General features: G+C 31.5%; 1 protein-coding gene across 3 annotated transcripts in view; it reads left to right on the top strand.

The window, feature by feature from the left end:
• NOVA1 (NOVA alternative splicing regulator 1) overlaps positions 1–23538 on the top strand; it is a 146805-nt gene that overhangs the window by 100681 nt on the left and 22586 nt on the right. For all 3 annotated transcript variants that reach the window (XM_006104911.2, XM_014447151.2, XM_014447150.2), the window contains 2 exons: positions 11427–11593; positions 21420–21491. In XM_006104911.2, coding sequence (XP_006104973.2) covers positions 11513–11593; positions 21420–21491 — 153 coding nt within the window. In that variant the 5' untranslated portion in view covers positions 11427–11512. The remainder of the gene's footprint in view (positions 1–11426; positions 11594–21419; positions 21492–23538) is intronic.

The raw sequence follows: 23538 nt of genomic DNA, 5'->3' as shown, positions 1-23538 counted from the left end.
AATAATAGACAAAGATAGGAGAGAGGCTTTTGTGAAACAAGAATTGGAATTCTAGAAAATTATTATAGAAAAACAGTTTAGCCATTTTCTGAGACAAATGTTTTAAAACTAAGGATATAATAGCTAATTCAGTTAAATTTAATTTGTAATATAACAGGTTGAGCTATAATCAAACTTCTGTTAGATGTATCTATTTTCTTACCTCACCTTTAGCCCCTGTAACTAATATATTCTGATGTTTTCAGAATATAATTCTTTAATATTCCATGTTGGAAAAACAAAATGATAAGATACTCCATTGTCTGTTTACATGAGAGAATACTATAATACTTTTTAAGCAAGGGAGTTGAAGAACTTTGAGGAACTGCTCAGCCTCACTTTCAGCCCACAAGTCACATTTTTCTCTGAATATATTATGGTGTGCTGATGTTATTTACTTAAAAATATGTTGCTACTTGTTCTCAGCATCATAGTTATAGCAAAACTGTAATGCAGATGGACAATATAGATTAGCAGGATGTATTAGTAGTAAGTTTGTATTTTCTTTCTTGATAAAATATTGCCATTTTTTCCATTGTGAAAAAGGACTTTTATGGAACCCACAGCTCATATCACACTTAGTAGTAAAACACTGAAAACTTTTCTGCTATGATCACGATCAAGACAAGGATGCCTGCTTTCACCACTGCCATTCACTCATTATTTGTAGTTCTAATCAGAATAATTGAACATGGTAAATTCTTAAAAGATATCCAAATTGAAAAGAAAGAAGTAAAAATATTTTGCGGATGACATGATCCCATGTATATAAAGCCCCAAAGACTTTATAAGAAAACTACTACAGCTAATAAATAAATTCAGCAAAGTTTAAGGTATAAGACCAATATACAAAAAAAATCATTGTGCTTCTATATATCAGCAATGAACAACCCCAAAAGGGATTTTATTTACAACAGCATCTGAAAAAATAAATTCTCTAGGAATAAATTTAACCAAGGAGATGAAAGACTAAGAAGTCCTAAATAAATGAAAAATCATCCAAAGTTCATGAGTAGGAAGACTTAATATTGTCAAGATATCAATACTAACCAAAGCAATCTACAGATTTAATTAGATCCCCATTAAAATTTCAACAGACTTTTTTTTTCTTTTTCCAGAAATGGAAAACCTAGTTCTCAAATTCATATGGAATTGTCAAGAGGCCCCAAAGAGTCAAAACAATCTTGAAAAAGAACAAAGTTGGGGGGCTCACTTCCTGATTTCAAAAATTATGACAATGCTATAGTAATCAAAAGAGTGAGGTACTGATCGATAAGGATAGATATATAAGTCAATGCTTTATAAATAGAGAATTGTCTTCACTATATTGGCTCAGGACTAAAGCATGTTATAAAGGCCCTTTGCAAATTTCTACAGTTTAGAAGTAGACACATAATTGTGTTGAGATATAATCACCTGGAGAACAAAAGCAATTATTATTTTATATTATGAGCTATCAACTCCTATTATTTCCTTTTTTTAAAAGTCTCTAATTGAAATAGTATATTTTTCCCTTAGCAATAATGGTAGGTAGGGTAGGAGGAAGCATTGTCAAATGTGTATAACTGTGCAATGGTATAAAAGCTGCCGTTACAAACTGAACTTACTTTTTGCAGCCATTTCCTAAGTGCTTGAGTTGATCTGAAAACTTATTCTAAAAATTTGCTAGTAGCCTAAAATTAACTAATGCACACAATTATTAACAATCTCCTTTGGTGGTCTGTTCTCTGCAAAGAAGGTTCAATTTATTTCATGTTAACTTTGGAATAAGTCTGTTAAGTTAGGTTTATTATATGACTCAGTGTATTTTTAAAAAAATTATCAAACTTGGTGAAAATTATTTTGTTATCATTAAGCTGAAACATATGTGCCTTTCTGAAATGGATATAATTTGGTAGCTGACCTAACATTACATTTTCAGAAAGTATGTGTTGTAGTGGAAAGAACGTGGTATTTGACAAAACTTTCTTTCTTCATTTGTTACTTTTGTGTCCTGACCAAGTGCTTTTACTTCCTTATCTATAAGTTGGAGATAATATTGATATGCCATGATTATTATAACCATTAAATTACATATTATAGGTTAAACAATATACTAATTACATTGATATATTAAATATATCATATTTAATATGTCATATTTTCACAAATCATAAAATTGTATATTTAAGGAAGTATAATAATTGTTAAAGCACTCATCTTAGAATAATGTTATGAGATATTATAAAATTGCTTAAACTTGTAAGCTTTTCCCTGCCAAATCTAAGGAAAAGATGTATGGTTGTGAACTTCAAAAGATACCTTTGAATTGGCTTTATTTTTAAAAAATATATTTTATTGATTTTTTACAGAGAGGAAGGGAGAGGGATAGAGAGTTAGAAACATTGATCAGCTGCCTCCTGCATACTCCCTACTGGGGATGTGCCTGCAACCAAGGTATATGCCCTTGACTGGAATCGAACCTGGGACCCTTGAGTCTGCAGGCCAATGTTCTATCCACTGAGCCAAACTGGTTAGGGGTAAATTGGCTTTATTTTTTGAAATGGGTAATGTATATATTTTTCCCTGAAAGAGTGTAATATTGTATTCCTATACCTAGCAAACCATTAAATATCTGTGAGGCTTTTGCTGATGTATTTACCCTTAATTGAGACTTTTTCTGATGAAATGATAGCAATAAATATAACCTAAGAAGTGCATGTAAATCATCCTATCTAATAAAAGGCAAAAAGGGTAATTAACCGTACCTCCGCTACGCTTCCCATTGGCTAATCAGCGAGATATGCAAATTACCTGCCAACAAAGATGGCGGCCGGCAGCCACGCAGCTGAAGCGAGCAGGAGGCTTGCTTGCTCCAGTGATGGAGGAAGCCAAGGTTCCCCACCTGCCGCGGCCCGGCTCTAAGTGCCGAAAGCAACAGCTCCAAAAGCAACAAAGTTTCAATTACAGAAGCCTAACAAATCCCAGATACCTGCTTTCAGTCAGCCGTGGCCTCAGAGCTGGGAGCGCCAGTGAAGGCAACAGAGTTTCAATTATAAAAGGTAAATAAATCCCAGAATTAAAAAAAAGAAAAAAGAAAAAAAGGAGAGGCTGGGAGCTTCAGTCACAGGCCAGCCTGAAAACGGCCCTCAGCCCCTCATCCAGGCTGGCCAGGCACCCCAGCAGGACCCCCACCCTGACCCAGGACACCCTTCAGGGCAAACCAGCCAGCCCCCACCCATGCACCAGGCCTCTATCCTATATAGTAAAAGGGTAATATGCAAACTGACCCTAACAGCAGAAAGACTGGGAATGACTGATCACTATGACACACACTGACCACCAGGGGGCAGACGCTCAATACAGGAGCTGCCCTCTGGTGGTCAGTGCGCTCCCACATGGGGGAGCTCTGCTCAGCCACAAGCAAGGCTGATGGCTGCCAGTACAGCAGTGGTGGTGGGAGCCTCTCCTGCCTCCTCAGCAGCGCTAAGGATGTCCAACTGCAGCTTAGGCCTGCTCCCCGCTGGCAAGTGGACATCCCCCGAGGGCTGCCGGGCTGCCAGAGGGATGTCTGATTGCCAGCTTAGGCCCAATCCCCCGGGGAGCAGGCCTAAGCCAGCAGGTGGTCATCCCCTGAGGGGTCCCAGACTGCGAGAGGGCACAGGCCGGGCGGAGGGACCCCGCCCCCCCATCTCCCCCCAGTGCACAAGTTTTTGTGCAACGGGCCTCTAGTCTTATTTATAAAAGCATTAATAAGAATGGATGTTTCTCATGTATAGGTTATTACAGGTGATACATTTTAAAGAAATGATAACATTATCTGTTGAAAGGTAATATATTAAAATAAAGATACTTTTTTTGTATTAGGATCTTTCAAAATTTTTAGTGTTAAATTTATCATTGTTATTATTGTGATTCTCACCTTTTAAAATAACATACATTTTGTTCTGTGTAACCATAAATTTGTAATACATGTTATTAATAATGACTGATACTGTGCTTTTTTCCTTTTTTTAATATTTTTATTGATTTTTAGAGAGAGGAATGGAGAGGGAGAGAGAGAGAAACATCGATGTGAGAGCGAAACATTGATCTGCTGCCTCCTGTAGGAACCCTACCTGGGATGAAGCCCACAACCAGGGCATATGCCCTGATGGGGAATTAAATTAGCAACCTTTTGGTACATGGGACAATGCCTAATGAACTGAGCCACAACTGGCCAGGGTGGTCCTCTCTACTTTTAATGATTAATCTAAAGGAAAGTCAATTAACTAACTCATATGCTTTTGTTAAACCACAAAGACATGCAAGTAATTAAATTACCATGATTATAGATTGAGAATAGTGAAATACTAATGCAAGTTGCTTTATTCATTTAAAAATGATACTCTCTTTTATTTTTTAAAATAAAAATGCCTACATACAGTTTAAAGTTTAAGAGACCATTAAAGGAATATTTTACCTATTGACACTGACCTCAAATTCAGAAGAAAAAAGCCAAAATAGGTTTTGCAAAGGTCGAGCTTTTACTATGGTTGTCACTAGGAACCTGTTTATACTGGTAGTGTATATGCTTTTAACAGCCTTGCTTAGCTGATTATCAAGCTGATTATCAATTGAGAATTATAAGCTGCAAAGTAAAAGTAAAGAAAGGAGCTGCTAGAATCAGATATACCAACAAACAGCACGGATAAGTAGCAGTAAGGGAAAGAATATGGAAATTGATAGAGCACATACTAATCACAGAGTATCATTGGTATTAGAATAAATAGACATATATACCCAAAGAAATCTTGAGGTTACCACTTATTACTCTCAGAAATATATAGTTGAGCTCAAGTATTTTGAAAATGTTAAATGTATTTGAAAATATGTAACAAGCCCTAACCTGTTTGGCTCAGTGGATAGAGCGTCGGCCTGCGGACTGAGGGGTCCCAGGTTCGATTCCGGTCAAGGGCATGTACCTTGGTTGCGGGCACATTTCCAGTGGGGAGTGTGCAAGAGGCAGCTGATCAATGTTTCTCTCTCATCGATGTTTCCAACTCTCTATCCCTCTCCTTTCCTCTCTGTAAGGAATCAATAGAATATATATATATATATATATATATATATATATAAAAGAAAATATGTAATAAAATGGGAGATATTTATTAAAATGATAGAAACTAACTTACATTGAAAGAAAGAAACCCTATTCATTCAGAATATTAACTATCCTGAATTAGCAATTTCTCAGTGCTAAAATAAGCCATAGGCATGAGTTTATAGGAGCAAATAAGCAGGGCTATTGAGGACAGGAAATTGTGGGTATCTCTCATTCATAGAGTCACCAGGAGTCTGAGCTGACTTAATGGCACATAATACATACACACAAGTAGCTGTTATCTTACTATAAAATTTTACCATGTCATGTTTTGTTTTAAATCTCAATTTTTTCCTCTTGCATTATTAAATGGCACTCTCAGTTCTTTTTGAGGCCAAAGATATTGTCTGTAGGTTGTCATAGAATTATTAATACTCTACTATATTTTGTATTAATTTTTCATTTTGAAATGCTTCACTGTCACTCATCTAACCAAAGTTCTTACTTGGTTGACACTAATATTACCTAAAGATTTATATATTTTCATTCTTAACTCAGTGTCTATCAAAAGACACTAAGTTGTATTCTCAGTAGTATATATTGATGTATTTTCTCACATCTAAAAAAGTTCACTAATTTTCATGATAGCTGATAATTGGAAAAAAATGGATCAATTCATTAGTGCATGCCCATTATTCTATACTAGATTCATTGAAATAGGTCTCAGTATCTAAAAAGTTTTAGAATATATTTGAGATTACAGCAAGAACATTCTTTTTTCCCTAACTTTATTTTTTTTAGGTAGATTACATTTTTAGAGTTGATCTAGTTATTTTTCTACCCTGAGAAGAAAATAAAACTCTTGAATTATTCATTATTTCTCCTGTTATCTTTCTTTCCATTGAGTACTCTTTTTATGGACATGATAATTTATACATTATTATAGTCTTTGAAATCATTAACCAAATTATATCTCATTTTTACATACAGGGTGGGGCAAAAGTAGTTTTACAGTTGTGAGTACATGAAACACAGTTTATTCATGTATTATTATCTTCTAGAGGCCCAATGCATGAATTCATGTACGAGTGGGGTCCCTTGGCCTGGCTAGCGATCTAGGCCTATCAGGGGCCCGGACAGCCGGAGGGAGGGACCCCGGGAGGTTGGCTGGCTAGGGGGGAGGGGAGAAGCCGCAGGAGGTTGGCCAGCCGGGGTGGGGGGCTGCGGGAGGTTTGCCGCCTGGCCCCCACAATTGGGGCCAATGAGGGGGGGGAGGGGCCGCCGGAGGTTGGCTGTGGGAGTGCACTGACCACCAGGGGGCAGCTCCTACCTTGAACGTCTGCCCCCTAGTGTTCAGTGCACATCATAGTGACTGGTTGACCAGTCATTCTGGTTGTTCAGTCGTAAAGGTTGCTTAGGCTTTTATATATATAGATTAGTTATTGTGTTACTTTCCATATGAATAACTGTGAGCCTACTTTTGCCCCACCCTGTATTTTGACTGATCTTAGAAATTCAAAGAAGCTTGCAGGTTTTATGGTTATTCTATAGATAAAAGGTCTGAAAATGAATAGTGTTTTTAATATACAGAGGAGATATTTAGACTTGGAGTTATTCTTTTATTTAAAAATTACTTCTTGAGTATCCACAGTGTGCTATGAGGATACAGTAGTGAACATGACACATAACATTCTTTTATTTTTGTCTTTGCTCATCCTGTTCTTGTACCCAGGTTTTCTCCATAGCACTGATTTCATTTTGTATTCTTTCTATACATTTTATTTTTTTATGTATAGGGTTTGTCTATATGAATTAGAATATGAATTCTATGAAGGCAGGAAGATTTGTCTGATTATTGTTGTATCTTTAGCTTGTCATATAGTACTTAGCGTTTAGTAGGGACTCAATAGATTTTTGTCAAATATATGAATGAATTGAATAAAATGAAGACCAGGAGAGTGTAGTATCTTGAAAATCAAGTGAAATATTTTTAGAACAGAATGGTCATCTGTATCAAATGTTGCTGAAGAGTCAGACAACATAAAAACATGAAAATTAGATTTACCCAGTAGAACTGTGATGAATGGTTTCACTGATGTGGTAGGGCAAAAGCCATATTGGAGTAGATTCAAGAAAAAAGGAATGGGTTGTGAGGTAGTAGAAAAAAAAACATGATATTATGAGAGATAAGGACATTGATCTGTAGTTGGTGGGAGGAGTATGAGGTCAAGGAGGGCTTTAAAATGTTTTTCTTTTATTATGAAAATTTTAAAAATACATAAGAGAATAAATAGTACAATGAACCCTTTACATACTCCTTATATAGCAACAGTATCAAGATTTGGGCTTATCTATTTCATTTTCTGATTTTTGTTGTTGTTACAGAAATATTTTGAAGCAAATCCCCATCATTTAACTGTATATACTTCAGTTTGCATCTTTAGAAAACAAAAAAAGCCCTACCCGGGTTGGCTTAGTGGATATAGCATTCGCCTGCAGACTGAAGGGTCCCAGGTTCTATTTTGGTCAAGGGGACATGCCCTGGTTGTGGGCTCAATCCCCAGTCAGGGGCATGCAGGAAGCAGCCGATCAATGATTCTCTCTCATCAATGAATCTCTCTCATCAATGATATTTCTATCTCTCTTCCTCTCCCTTCCTCTCTGAAATCAATAAAAATATATTTTAAAAAAGAAAACGAAAAGAAAAATGGTGCTTATTAAAATTAACAGTAATTCTTTGATACTATCTAATATGTAGTTCTAATCAGGTTGCCACAATTATGTTTGCTTCCTCATGGTGACATTAAATTTACTATCTTCAGTATTATTTTTAAACTGTAATATAGTATAAAAATTTGGTGAGATTTAAGTTCAGCTACTTGGGGACATAGTTTTTAATAGGTGCCCTGTGCTTCATATTATATCACATCAAGAGGCCTGTGTTTGGTTTTCACACTCTAGTTATGCTAATATTGATCAGTGAAGTCAGATGGTGACTGCCTAATTTTTCTATTGAGAATTTCCCATTAACCTTTCATGTTATCATTTTTATGGTCTTTGTCTAAATCAGTTATTTTATATGGTTGGCCAAAGGGTAATGATCTAATTCTGTCTTAAGGAGAAGGAGTCTTTAAACATTGAAAAAATTATAACATATTTTCCTGCTGATGAGAATGATCTAATACAGGGATCCTCAAACTACGGCCCGTGGGCCACATGCAAATACAAATATTGTATTTGTTCCCGTTTTGTTTTTTTACTTCAAAATAAGATATGTTCAGTGTGCATAGGAATTTGATCATAGTTTTTTTTTAAACTATAGTCCGGCCCTCCAGCGGTCTGAGGGACAGTGAACTGGCCCCCTGTTCAAAAAGTTTGAGGACCCCTGATCTAATAGAAAAGAAAAATTATGACATAAGAAAGAGCTCTAATACCTAAAGAAACAGAAGGCTGGGTAGGTAAGAATGAATGGGCTCCACTGCACAGATGAGTAGGACCAGGAACAGTTTAAGAGTCTTGTCCTAGGCTACAGTAGCACAAAGTGAATATATTTTATTAAATTTCTATCTAAATTTTGCTATGGAATTGGTTTGATAATTGTGCCTAATTTTAGAAACATCTATTTTCATTTGAAATGAATGATGATATTTCATATGAAATCAAAACTTAAAGCCATTTCAAACTTCATTGCCTAGTCTACCTTAAAACTGCAATTTTAAATTAATGGCGTCTTATACACCTATATCTTTACATTATAAAAAATGTGGGCAATATTTTTATGTAACTATTTTTCAGCTTTTGTTAGCTAGTCTATTGCAAAGAGAAGCAAATGCTACTGTTAAATCAAATGATAAATAACTGGCAGTTTAGTTTAGACACTAATGGATCCTAAAAGCCTTTAAAATGACAAAAAAACAGCAACTTTTATGATTTATAGGCTCATTTTTGTTACACAGTTTGGTCATATACCTGACAGTCTTCCCTCTTTGTGACTTTTTCCTAAAAATTATAGTTTTGTGTTATCTGAGTGAAAAGGCCATTAGAGTTCAGGAGAAGAATATGACAGCATCTCTTCTGAGGATTGTAGCAATTCCCATTGGACATGTACAATCTCCTTTTTTCCACTTTTTTGACATAGTTCTAATAGTAGTGATATAATTTAATACTCAAAGAATATGTACTGCAACTTTGAACCTATAAACTCTTCAAATTGTCTCATATGTGCTATGTGAACTTTAAGCAATCATATTTCTTTATGACTGTGATTTCCATTTACTACCTGTTAGCGATACAATTAGAAGTGTATTGTGGTTACTGTTGTCTAATATGTTGTGCATTCTGTTAAATTAGAATTTTAAAGCAATGTGTATTATATAATCTCTTTAGTTATGTAGTGCCATTTTTTATTTTTTTAAAAATCCCTATTGAGGTTGCACTGATTTCCTTTCCTATTTTGGCATACCCAGCACTCTAGTTGTCTCCAAAAGCAGGAATGTAATCTGAGCTGTAGGTTGTTTTGTTTGCCAACTTAGATGAAACACATTGCATGAGCTCCATTGATCAGTTCTCATCCTTTCTAGACATTTATTGAACAATTAATCCAACCTTGTAAAGACTCCCCAGAGTATTTCTATAAACTAGATCATTTTACCCAAGAGCCACAGAGATACATCAAGATAGAAAAGGATGAAAAAAGCTTTCAAACGCACATTATGGAAAGATTCTCTCCGTCCTTACCAATGAAAGCTATACTTGCTCTCCATTGAAATATTTTGTTCCACTTGGGAAGCTTAACTTTGCATAGATATGAATCATCATTGTTTAAAGCATGAAAATTTAATTGAGGTGTATTCATATCATAATACTTTTATTTCTGCCCCAAATTTTGTGATCTAAGTTTTTTTTTCCTAAAAGTAAAGCTGATAATTTTTTAATATTATTTTAAAACTTAAAACTAGTAGAAAATGGTTTATGTGGCTATTGGTCCTTAAAACAGTATAAACTTCCTATGATTTCATCAATATTTGTGATTTCACAACTTTGTCATTCACAGTGTACTTTAAAAATACTTTATAGAGTGGCTTAGAATTTTGAAATTAGCACCAAAAGGAAATGTAGTAGGTAGGTATTGGAAGTTTTTATATTAGTTAAAAAACAAAATTTTATATGTTTTAAAATATCGTTCTTTTATTTTTTTGATAACTATTTAATAAAGGAATATTTATTTGTGACAAGTTTATGTGTTGTGTTGGGATGCTGAAAAGATTACAGTTTAAGACCAGTCTGCTGCAGTGAAGCTAAGATTAGTCTAAAAAACTAATCATTGATTTTTTATTGCCTTAAGGTTTATCTGTAAAGTATAAAATGGATTATAGGACTTGTGTGTTAGACCCAACCAATTTTGTTTTAGTAATATCTCACATCATATGTCTAAATTTTATTTACTAAGATGTAAAATAAATACTATTAATTATCTTTGTCAATTATTCATTAATTTCAAATTTCATAAACTTATTAAATTGTGTTTTAACTGATATTATTTCATTATTAAAATTACATAATCAATAAAATCAGTGTGGTTTATTTATCCAATGAATATTTATTGTACACCTAGTATTGTGGAAACTACAGCACCAAACGAAACAGGCTAATTCACTGTTGTCTAGGAGCTTGCATACTAGTGGTAAAGTAAAAGGTAAACATATGAAATGTCAGGGGGTGGAGTTGCTATCTACGATTAAAAGGAGAGCAGGGTAAGTGAATAGGGGCAATAGAAATTCTGAAATGTACCTTCTATTTAAGTTTTCCAAGATTCTCTCTACCCACTGGTTTAAATGTTCTTTTTACTCTAGATCAGCTGTTTGTATCATCCATGTAGGTATTTCCATTGTTTTTCATATCATACTGTCCTGTAATTTCTGGCTTAATGTTTGTTTTTTGCCCTTAAGGGTATGCTTTTTGCAAGTTGTGTCTGTAAATCTTCTTTTGTGTGTCACCAGTTTGTAACGCTAACTCCTGTTATAAGTGCTCGTATTTGTTACGACAATAAATGAATGATACTCTCAGAACTGAGGATATCTGGCTCTGGTGAAATCTGAGGACCCTTTCTGAGATAATTAGAAAAGAATGAGTAAAAAATTGTAAAAAAAAAAAAAAAGAACATGGATTTATATATTCTGTTTGGTTCAATTGTAGCATTACTAATTAATTTAGAGTTTTACATTTTACATTATTTTATTGGCATTACTATATTATCCTTTTTATAGCTTTTTTTGAAAAAATACAAAATAAGAAAGTTTTCTGAGTATTAATCTTTTATTCACAGGTACTACTGAACGAGTGTGTTTGATCCAGGGAACAGTTGAAGCACTGAATGCAGTTCATGGATTCATTGCAGAAAAAATTCGAGAAATGCCTCAGAATGTTGCCAAGACAGAACCAGTTAGCATCCTACAGCCCCAGACCACCGTTAACCCAGATCGCATCAAACAAGTGAGTGTTTAGTTGGGAAATCAAAGAGAACTACTCATAGCATAGTGTGAATTCCTTATAAAAGAAGCCTTGTAGTCTTATTATATATATACATTTTTTCTAAACATACTTAAAATAACAGTTGTCATTTATTTATTTAAAAACGATTGTTCTCTTTCTTACCTTGATTAGTTGATCTATTGATTGAATTATTCATTTCAACACTGAGAAGCAATTATGTGACTCATTTCTTTTGTGATTTACAGACATAAATTTGATAATTTATGGGAATTTAATCTATTTTAAATTATATTACTTTTAAATAAAGTATAAAAATTTAAATGAAACTATATCCTCAAAACTTAAATACCATTTTGGTATTAGTCTTCAGTATAGTTATTATATTATGCATATATATTCCTGTTTTGTTAATTTGTCATGTTCAACATTTTTTATCAACAAATATGTATAAGTATACCTTTGTGCCTAGCAAACAGTAACTTGTTACAACTCAGCTATTACATTCTGTATAACTTGTGTAATATATGTAGAGAGAGAGTCATAAAGGGCCAATGTGAGTTTTTAATGTATGGGATTCTCTGTAACAAAATTTTTACTTGATAAAAGACAATGTAAGTTTTTAAGAGTGTGTAATGGCTGACATGATATAGGAGAAAAATAACATTTTTAATACTAAATAAGGTGGATTCTTCCCCGTAAACTCTTTTAAATTCAAAATTATTGGATACTTTATAATTATTGCTTCTGCATTTGCCCTTTTATATTAACTACTTAATTTTTATCATACTATTAATAGAATATACCCTCAAAAGGAATGTATTTTTATTACTTTACAAGATATTTGATTTACAGAATATTTATGTTCACTGTAATAAATTTGAAATGTAGCTCAAAATCTTATTAATTTCATGTTTCTGAATTGAAAAAGTGTTATGAACCTATTAAATTTTTATCAATATATAAGTAAATATAAGGCTGACTGATCACATTCAAATGTAGAAAATATCAGTTAGACATATTTTCAAATTATAGGAAAATATTTTGTTTTCTCTTAAATACTATGTTACAAAATACTTCCAGGTTTAAATTACGAATAGGTAGTTGTTATTCCATATAAAATGATTCATTTGTTTACTCTCTGTTAATGTCATAATGGTTAGATTTTGTTTGTATACCCTTCATACTTTTTCAAGGAAGTAACTTTTAATCTGTATATGGCAGAATTTAAATATTTTAAAGCTTCAAATATCAGATGATTATTTTATTCTTACAGCCATTTATAGTTTTAGAATTTTTATCTTATCTGTGCTAGGTAAATACAAAGAATATCTGTAATGTTTTGAAAGTGATACATTACTCTATCTAGGTTTTAAACATGATGTTAGTTAAAGACCTCTGGATTAAATGCACCTGGGACTAAGAATTTACAGAAGCACTAAAGCTTAGGGTCTGTTGACTTTCTTCCTTAATCCAGCCTAGTCTTTCTTTTCTTTTGTAAATTATGTGAGAAGTTCAAACATTTATGGGTGTGATGAACATCTTGATTTTTTAAAAAGTAAAACATACAATGCAGTTGGAGTAGAACGACATCACTGGCAGTATATTCAAGACAATATGAATGGATTTTTATTATTTTAATATTAATAAGTAGCTAGTACAAACAAATAATTGTCTCAGAATCATTATTAAAATTCCAATTTTCTCTATGGCCAGATGACTTTTATTGGCTACCATATATTCAGTGCCTATATAGATTTATGAAAACCAAAATTTAAAAATGTTTGGTTTATTTTTATTTGCCTTTTTCTCATAATATTATTTAAATTCAAGATAAGTATTAAAAGTAGAGATTGGTTTACTTTTGTGTATTTGCATTCATTGTAAGCCTTGTAGACACTCATGGAATTAATATTATTGTCGATTATTTAATATTTTTATATAATTAATAATACATTTAATACAGTATCATTTAAAAAGATTTCTCAATAGAGTACACTAAATCTAGTAGGGCAATATATTTCACACTTAAACACTTTTTTTGTAAGTGTAAAAATAAAATAATATACTTGAAAAATCAGGAAGAGATATCTCACATATTTTTAGATATCATTGATGAACAGTTTTTTTATGCTCTATGTTTAGGATTCTCTAACTCTCTAGGTATCCTATTTTACCAATATCAGACTTTCTATTGGATCATTCTCTAAACAGAATTCCAAGTATATAAATTTAAATGACCATGATTTTATTTCTGAAGACATTATGCTGATTATCCAGTATAGAATAATTATGTTTAATATAAATTATTTCCCACTAGAATAAATAAAAACATATTTCATATGATATATATATATATATATATATATATATATATGACTTTAATACATAGAATCATAATAAAAATTTCCTTTAAAATGGCAGTTTTTCCTTAACTAGTGATATACGATTTACATTTACTTTGGGCTTCAGTCCTCAAATTAATTTTAAAAATAATGTCTTTGAAGGATTGTTTTAGAATTTTCTTCTAGTTAAGATTGTGCAAAGAGTAAAATTAAAGTTTTTAAAATCTGGAGCTAGGAAATGTAACTTTTGGAGAGATATGTATTTAATATTGAATATGAAATTATATATTTTTAAAAATGTTTGTTATTATGTGTCCATTGCTTTTGCTTGCTAAAAATAGTTTATATGTAACATATATAAAATAATTTATATGTAATAGGAAGTCAGAGTTAATTTTAAACAATTAAAACTTGCCTTAAACATTATAATTTTACACCATATATTACGGACTTTTAATAAAATGGTATATTTTGAATTATGCAATCTAGATACAGTTGGTAACCAAAAAAATTTCATTGATCATCATATTCTGCCTAAATAAAACCTACCCTTATTAACTGAATCAATTTTCAAACCAGAATAATTGTTTTAGGGAAGTAGTGCATAATGGTCTTATCACTCTTTCATAGAGTGGAATGATTAAATCTAGCATGACAGCCTTACATCCAACTTCAGATATTAGATATTGTGAAATATTCAATTCTTAATTCTCAAATGTTTTTGTTTTCTATTTAAAACATATTTGTTTGCTAATACAGAGACAATTATAATATTTATTGAATAATCAAAATATTATATCCTCTGTTTTTTAATCTTAATACCAGGAAACTATCATAAGGTACATAATACCATTGTGCTTATTCAACAAGACAGTATACTAAGAAACAGATATGCAACAAGAGTTAATAAGCCAAAATTAAACATTAATTAGCATGAAACATATTATTTCTTATTTTTAGAACACCCAATTAACTGAGACATTTGAAATTTTCAAATAATTTAGACTTGGCTTGCCTAGAAGCTCTGAACTCATTTCGGAGCACTTCCTAGCCCAGATTATTTTGTATATATTTTTCCAATTTCTACCTTTTTATGTTTTGAGCTTTGTATTTTTTATTTTCCCCTCATAGGATTATTGAAACTTTTCTTCTTGTTGTAAGTGCCTCAAATCCCCCTCTAAATATATTTGTTTATATGTAATGAGTAAATATAATGAACCCTCCCCCAAAATGTTAGAAACCACAAATCAGTATTATAGTTAGCATTTGTTAATTTCCTTTATCTATTAGAGATTTCCAGCAATTTCTTTCCCTTTTGGCTAAAATATATTTTTAAGAAAAGCTACATTAAGTAAGAAGTGGTTATAGGCATATAAACAATTCTCTTATATTTAAAAAAAATTCAAATTAAGATGTCAATAGTCTCATTTAGCCTAAATAATTTTACTTTCATCATGAAAAATTGATAAAAATTGCACATAACTTGTTTTTGAGAGATCAAAAATGCTTAAAGTAATTTATAAAAATATAAAACTTTATTTACATACCAAAACTACAATATAAACAATGTACTATAAAATTTTAGAGGAGTGTGAAAGAAATATGGGCTAGTGACATTTGATATTATAAAACAGGTGAAGACTTGAATTGAACCTTGAAGATTATATAGGAATTGCCTAATTATAGAAAAAAGAAAAATAATTATTTTAGGCATGTGAAACAGTATGGATTTAAGGAGAAAGGTACCATAATTGTTGAATAGTATGGAAACTATCTTGACAGAGGTGGAACATCAGTGTTGGAGTTTAGAGAAAATAATGTTAGGTAGGTAAGATGGGACCGGATAATGGAGAGCCTTCGATGTCAGGATGAGGCGCATTCTATAGGCTACGGACTCTTGCTAATATTTCCTAACAAGCCATTTTAATTTCTCTGGAAGGTTATGAATAAAAGGAGGTACCTCAGCATTTTGTTCTCTTCTGTGCTAAAAATCCAGACAGAATCTTGGGGTGCTTGTAAATACAGTTTATGGGAGAAAAAGAGAATTATGACAATTGAGGGTTCTGCAACGTAGATCTATAGTTTTAAAGGTCTGTAAGAAAATATTTTCTAAAACTTTTTTATGTAACATTCACAAATCCAAGGATGTCAGGCAAAAAAGAAAGAAAGAAAGGTTTTGTGGTCAAGAATGAAGGGTCAGTAATAATAGAAATAGTGCTATATGTATGGTGCTTATTCTGTTTCTGAGCCCACCATTGTGCTGCACACTTTGCACGTATTATCACATGTCGCCCATCCTCACACAAATCCTATGAGAGAGGTACAGAGTCCATGCTTTACTTAAGGAAACTGATGCTTAGAGGAATTGAGTGACTTATCCAAGGACATATAACTGGTTATCTTAACACTGGGCTTCATGGCCTCCAAGTTTGAGTAATGCTGGTGAAACAAAATCCAATAGATTTCTCTCTCATTGGGACTTCTCAAAGTCTTGAATAAACTCTAAGAAGAGAACCTCATTTAAAATAGAATGTATCAGGGTGAAGTTAAGAGACTAAGCAATATTTTAAGAACAAAATGAACATAATCTCACTTTTGGTTGTGAAAGTTGAGACAAATACACGAGGTTAAAAGATATTTCTGAGTCAATTTTGTAAGGCTTCAAGGCTGATTTGTTCTCATTCCAAAATGGTGCAGAAAGAATAAAAAATGGCTATATGTAGTTTTGAACCTAGCAGAATGGTGAAACCTGAAAGCAAACAAGTGAATGTTAAGCACCTATTGGAGATATATATATATTTGTCTCAGGAAAGTTGAATTGTAAATAGTATGTTTTTCTTGAAGTAGTCTTTGATAGAAGCATAGGTGAGAATCTAAAACTCAAAATATAGACCCTTGACTGCAATAGAGGAGCTAATTTCACTTGCATCTTCACAGTAGGAGAGAAAAAAAGAAGCAAACAAATGAACTACAGAAGCAGGTATCAGAAAAAGTAAGTGAGAAGCATTATGGCAAATGCACAGGATCTGGAGCAGGACTGTCAGGATTCCAAGTCCTGGCTTTTTAAAATTACCAGCTGGGTGTTTGGGGGCAAGTTGTTTTGCTTCTCTGTACCTCAGTTTCTTTACTTATAACATGGGGATATTAATATTTATTTCATAAGGATATTGTGAGTATAAACTGAGTAAAACTATACCTTATTCCTAGTAGCTACTCTTTATAAATCATAATGACAAAAAGGAAATCAGTAATTTTTTTCTGTCAGAAAATAAGGAGAGGAAGTATGAGGAAATATACTAAAAAGGATCAAATACCCAGAGAAAAAATATTAGAATAAGTAACTTTTTAAATGGGAGATTATTGGAGATTTTAAAAGTTAGTTTCAGTCACATGGTGAGAGCAAAGTCATTATTTCCTAAAGGTAAAGAGGCTGGTTAGGTAAAAAGAAAAGTGTTATGAAGTGTGGAAACTGCTGATTTGAAATTTTGAATCTACAAAGGAGAGAAATCGAAGTTAGATCAGAGAGACTCACATACCCCAGCTACTTAAGAGGGATTGGCTTGTGTCAAAGAATAAAAAGGAGAAAAGGCAGAGAAATTTGAGATGGGATTACAGAGGAAACAAGATGACACTGGAGTGGTGGAAAGGTACAACTTTAGGGTGTTAAGACTTAGGCTGTGAAGAGTCTGAGTTGGAGTTCACAGTTTTGTCTACAGTGAAAAGAATGCAAAGATGGGGGGGAAAGTGATTTGGAAAACTGAAAAAGGTGTAATGAAGTCAATTGTGGTAGATAAGGAAGCTCATTCTGGTTTCTCTTAAGTAATGAAGAATACCAGTTGAAAGGTAGATGAAATACATGGGTTTGAATGGTTCAGGAGAAGGACAAAGTATAGAATAGCAATTATGAGGAAAGTATGCTATGAAATAAGAATATATTGTGAAAGATCTTTGAAATTAGATGCCATAAGTTTATATTAGGGCTAAGTAGTTCCAGATAGGCCAGGCATTGGAAGAAGGGGAGGATACTTGTCAGAGGGAAAACCAAAGGTGATAATTACATATTTAAATATTATACCCATTATATTATAGAACAGTATGCAGATTTATTTTACAGAATTCGAAAACAGGTTTGGGAAGGTGATTACTTAAGTAATGTTACTCAGCTAGTGATAAATTCCAAATTACAATTGAGATTTGTTGTCCATTGTTGTGCTCACTGTACCTCTGAATATCAGAAGTTCTTGACAATCTGTTACTATAGATTTGCCTGAAGGTAAGCTTTATTTATTATAGAGTTTATTTATAATAATATTTTCTGGTCCAGCAAAACTGTCAGTTAACAAGAATACATTATAATTACTTTTCAGTTATATTTCCCAAAACCTAGTTATAACTATATGTAACTAAATGCCTATTGTTAAATCTTGAATTTTTAAAAACTATACTCTGAAAATTTCACTATTTTAAAATTATTAAATACTTCAAATTTTTCTGCAATAAGTAATTCAACCTTTAATGTTTGAAGCAGAATCTGTAAGCAGCCATTCAATTCATGTAAACAGAAATATTCTTTCCACGTGAAAGGTAAAATTTTGATAAAAATGACTGTCCTTCATAATCAATATTTGATAAATGTAAAAAAAATAAATTTTAGAGGAGTGTGTCCTTTGTAAATATTATTTATAACAGATATTTTAATATATTGTTATTATATGGATATTTAGTTGCATCTTCAAGATATATATCAGAAATTTTACTAATGATTTTTTAACTTGAAACCACTAAACTTGAAGTCTGTGTGGTAGGTAGGAGTAAAGGAGTAAACATTTTGTTTATAAAATATTAGGGAAACAAACATATTGTGCATCTATATTACATACTGAAATATTTTTTTTGGATTTTTCTGTTCTATTTTTTGGAGTGATTAAGGAAAACTATCAAAGCTGTTTCATTAAGTAATAGAATCTTATAAATTAAAGGCATTTCTTTAATATGTTTATAACTTCCTCTTTATGAGAACAGTTGCAATAGTATTTAAAAGATGAACTTAAATGTAGGCTTTCTGGGATCTATTGTTATAAGTTAATTTGTAAAGGGAGGATACTTTCTTTTAGTTTAACAATAACTATATGAATAATAGATAGCTGGAAAACTAATCACATGTTCATCTCATTACATGTTCATAATCTTAGAAATATTTAGAGACAATTTACTGTAATTTCTGACAATCTTATCCCTTGAAGCCCAATCTTACATAATTTTTACCTGTTTACTTAAAATATTGAACTCTAACTTATATTCAATAACCAAATCTTTAATGAGTTTTTAAACATGTTTAATATTATCCCAGAAGTTTAAAATTGTTGTTTTTATATCTGCGGGAAAGAAACAGCATTAGAATTAGGGACAATATTGATGAATCTGAGTTGTGTCAATTATTAATATATGCCCAATATTTCATATATATGCCAAGCAGAGATATATTAAATAAATTGATAGTAGGTAATATTAATGTGATTAAAAATTCTGAGCCACTTGATATTACTACTTTTTCCACATAGTTCTTTTTAATATTTCAAGAATTCGTATCCCAGGCAAAGTAGATGTCATAGTGAGCCTGTGGTACTTCAGGTCGATTTTACCCTGATAAGATAGAGGAGGCCAGCACACATACCTGTACTTCTGTAGGTTAACGAATTTAGATTCTGACCTATATTTGGAGAAACGGCCTCTAGATTTATTTTACATCTACTTAGTCAGCCTCCTTATAAGATTACTACAAAATAGATTTTTAAATGTGCTAACTACTCACAGGAATTCTCTGCAATAAAAGTTATAACCAGAGATGAGAAAATAAAATCTTTACTGTTTAGTTCATAGTAGCATGAAGTCAGTATCATATGTCCTATCATAGTATTGCAAGGGAAAGAAAATATTAGGGCACATTTTAATGGTGGAAATTTAAAGTCTCTCTTGAGAAATGACAGGAATTTATTACAAAGAACAAAAGCAGAAAAGGGATTTAAAGATTTGTCCTTCTTTTATGAGGTGGTTCTTTTGAATGTAGCTCCTGTCCCCTTTTTAAATATGATTTAACAAAAACCTTGGTGTGACTCAACATTAAGTCTAATTTTTCTCAAAGTATCTGAAGTTTCAACTGAGGAAGAACTAGGAATCCCTTGAGGAGTGGACTGTTTAAATAAAGCATGACCTAATGTTACAAGCAATCTTACACTGTTTGGGGAGAACAGTGAGTTAAGCAGGAGCCTGTGAATTTCTTATCCTTTCTTTTACTCTTAACTGCTTTATTCTACCCAAATTAGAACTTTTGAATTTAAATGCATGAACATGACCATAGTAAGTAATTGCATCTACTTTTCCTGACACTGCTGAACCTTTAAAGTTATGCTTTTGCTCATATCTGAGTAATTTTGATGAATATATATTAATATAAGACGTAATGTTCATTAGAATTGTGTCTATACTGTAAAATTACCCCACATCATCTATTTAGAAATATTATCTACTGAGGTTGCTACTTAAGAAAAAGAAAAAAAAACTTAACATTTTACACTTTAAGGTTACTCTTTTACATGAGTTTTTAAAATATTTTAATGAATTAAACAACAGATATATTATGCTCTCATAAAACATTTTATATGTAGTATGTCTATTTGCTTGGAAGTGAAGTAAACAATAAATATGATTCCTAACATTTTTCTGCTTATTTTCAAGACAGGCTGATGATACTTTAATATATTATTCCCTTCATCCATATCAAATTTTTAGTGTTTAGCATAAATTATAAAATAATATTATGGCAGTTTGTTAAAATGCTATTAGTTACTTGTTTATTAATATGAAGTTAATGTTTACATTTTCAGACGGGCTCTAAATTTATTAAAAGTTAATATTTTAGAAGATAATGTGATATTAAGAACTCAGAACTGCAAATTTAGTTGCTTTTAAGTATGGATCCCTAAATTCATGTGGAATCAACTTGTTGGTGATGTTCAACATATTAAGTAGGTGGATACTTTTATGCCAAAGTAAACTTCATTTCACCACTTCTTCCAATCCCCGACTGTATTCATTGATAGGAAAATGACTCTTTCAGTTTTACTCATTGAATTTCTTGAATTTTTGTTTCACATCTCTTTTCCCCCAAGAAAACAAAGGGAAAGAAAAGAGACTACTATTCATGAATATGGTCAGGATACCTTTAATACTCATGTGAATTTTTATCAGTCACCATCATGATTTCGAGTCATGAATTTATTTTTACATGCTTATTATGCATGCATATTTACATGCATCGATTATTTAATTGATCTTAAATTTCATTAAATTTGAATTAATAGAAGAAAAATTTGTTCATAGGATTTTGTTCTCGTTATATTACATTTTATTTTGTTTTGTTTTATTTGAATAATCAGTTTGAGGCTTATAAAGGTTGATTTGCTCCTAAACTGCTTTGTTCCCAGACATTGCCATCTTCCCCAACTACCACCAAGTCCTCTCCATCTGATCCCATGACCACCTCCAGAGCTAATCAGGTACAGTATCATCCTGTCATCTACACCATACCTTTCACGGGGGATTGCCTGCACACTGGAGAAAAAGATAATGGTGGGTTAAGGATGTATTCGTTCATTCACCACGATCAGATTCCAAATAACCTGGGAAAGAAATATTATTTCTGAAAATTTGTATGCATTTTTAACTTTAGATAACAAAAATATATTCAGGTGGTAGACTACTATAATTTTGGATTTTCCCCTTTAAATTATGATGACTTTATGGAGCTCTGAGGGTTATTTACTGAGTTGGTGTTTCTGATCTCCCTTATTGTTTCTTCCTAGGATTCTTGGTATATAACTTAATATCATATATGTACAAAATAAATGTTTAAATATGACTTATTGAGCAAAGGTATATCTTTAAAAGTGAATGCATTTTCATTTGCTTTTTATTTCAGACATTATTTACTATGTAAATAATTTTAAACTTTGGATGAAAAGCATTTGTAGCAATCTAAAAGTAACTGAAAATTGGTATTTCTGATCATTTTAATGTTATTTAATGACTCAGGAAATGGTATTTTCTTAGATTTAATACTAGCATTTTCTTTGGTGGAGTTGCAAATTGCAAAGTACAAATATATCTTATTAGTTTGATTTAATGATTGTTTGGTTCTGAATATTTGTAGGTCATTCTTCAAATGTGGTTAATTTGGGCAAATTTAAGGAAATCATCTAAAATATTTTATGTAATTCATTCATACTGTACTTTAACTTTACAATTGTTGAAAAATATATTTATTAAAATGATTAAACATATTTTCATTTTGTCTGAGTTGAGCTTCATTTAGGTGAGAAATGTTTTCTTTAATACTTCCACTTTCTTACTAATACAAGACCTTATGGGATTACTTAAATATTAAATAAAAGCTTATGTTTTAAATATATTTTTCACAGTTGACTAATAAATCATTGACTTTGAACTATATTTGCTAAAATATTAAGTGTGGCTTTTGCATATCTTTTAATATAAGGCTATCATAATTATTTTGCTCACTATTGATTCTCATACTTTTGCAATCTTAGGAAAAAAATTAAAATAATAACTGGATGCAAAACTAACAACACATTAGGAGTTGATTTTTATTTTATGCAATAGCATTCCCTCAGACAAAAATGCTTTATAATGCTCACATTTTAGCCCCAATAAATTGGTTTAAAAAGTATACATCTGTAGTGATGAAACACAGCACTTCTCTTTGAAGGAAGTAATACTGTTTATTAAGTGAGAACCAAGCTTATATTAGTGATGCATGAAATTAAAAAGTGTGTGTGTGTGTATGCTTTATATTCCTTATCAATTATATGAGCTATAATTATATGATATAGAAAACTATTGGGAAAATAACTGGCTTTATGTTTTTGATGCTTCTTTTACACTTCATCCTTATTTATTTCTAAGCAAAAACAAGACAAATGCATACAACTACAATTAGAAAAACTAATGCTTCTTCTGAACATAAAAAGTAAAAAATTCTGTATGTAGGAAGAAAAAATTTTCTATGAAGTTAGATTTGAATATTCTTTTATTTATTTTATATGAACATGTGAATTTTTATAAAATGATTTCTTTAAAAGTCTAATTATATGTTGACATTTACTAATATATTTTACTATCTAGATATGTTACTGCATCCACTTCTGCCAGAATCTAATATTTTTTTAAATTTGAAATAATAAGTCATTTGTGGTTTTATACTCTGTCCACTATACTCAGTTATATTTATTAAATATGTTTTATTTTTACTTGTTTTTCTTCTGTTCTTGTGCAAACAAGCTTAGTAGCTCCTGGAAAACATGAGGCAAAATATAAAAGAACAAAACAAAATCCTTAACTTCATTGAAGAAATTACAGTTATCCATCTTGATGTTATTACTAGTTTTATTTCCTACAGTATTTCCCAATAGATTCTATTTCTATTGTAAGATAGAAGGTAATGTGGGTTTTATTGTTTATAGGTCACAATTGTTTCTTGTGTATAATCCTAATTAAGCTAGTATCATTTTATTATATAGACTTAGA

The sequence above is a fragment of the Myotis lucifugus genome, unplaced genomic scaffold (genome assembly GCF_000147115.1).
Source record: "Myotis lucifugus unplaced genomic scaffold, Myoluc2.0 scaffold_619, whole genome shotgun sequence".
Taxonomy (NCBI): Eukaryota; Metazoa; Chordata; class Mammalia; order Chiroptera; family Vespertilionidae; genus Myotis; species Myotis lucifugus.
Note: the sequence above shows the minus strand (reverse complement) of the source record. Positions and strands in the feature narration are given on the sequence as shown.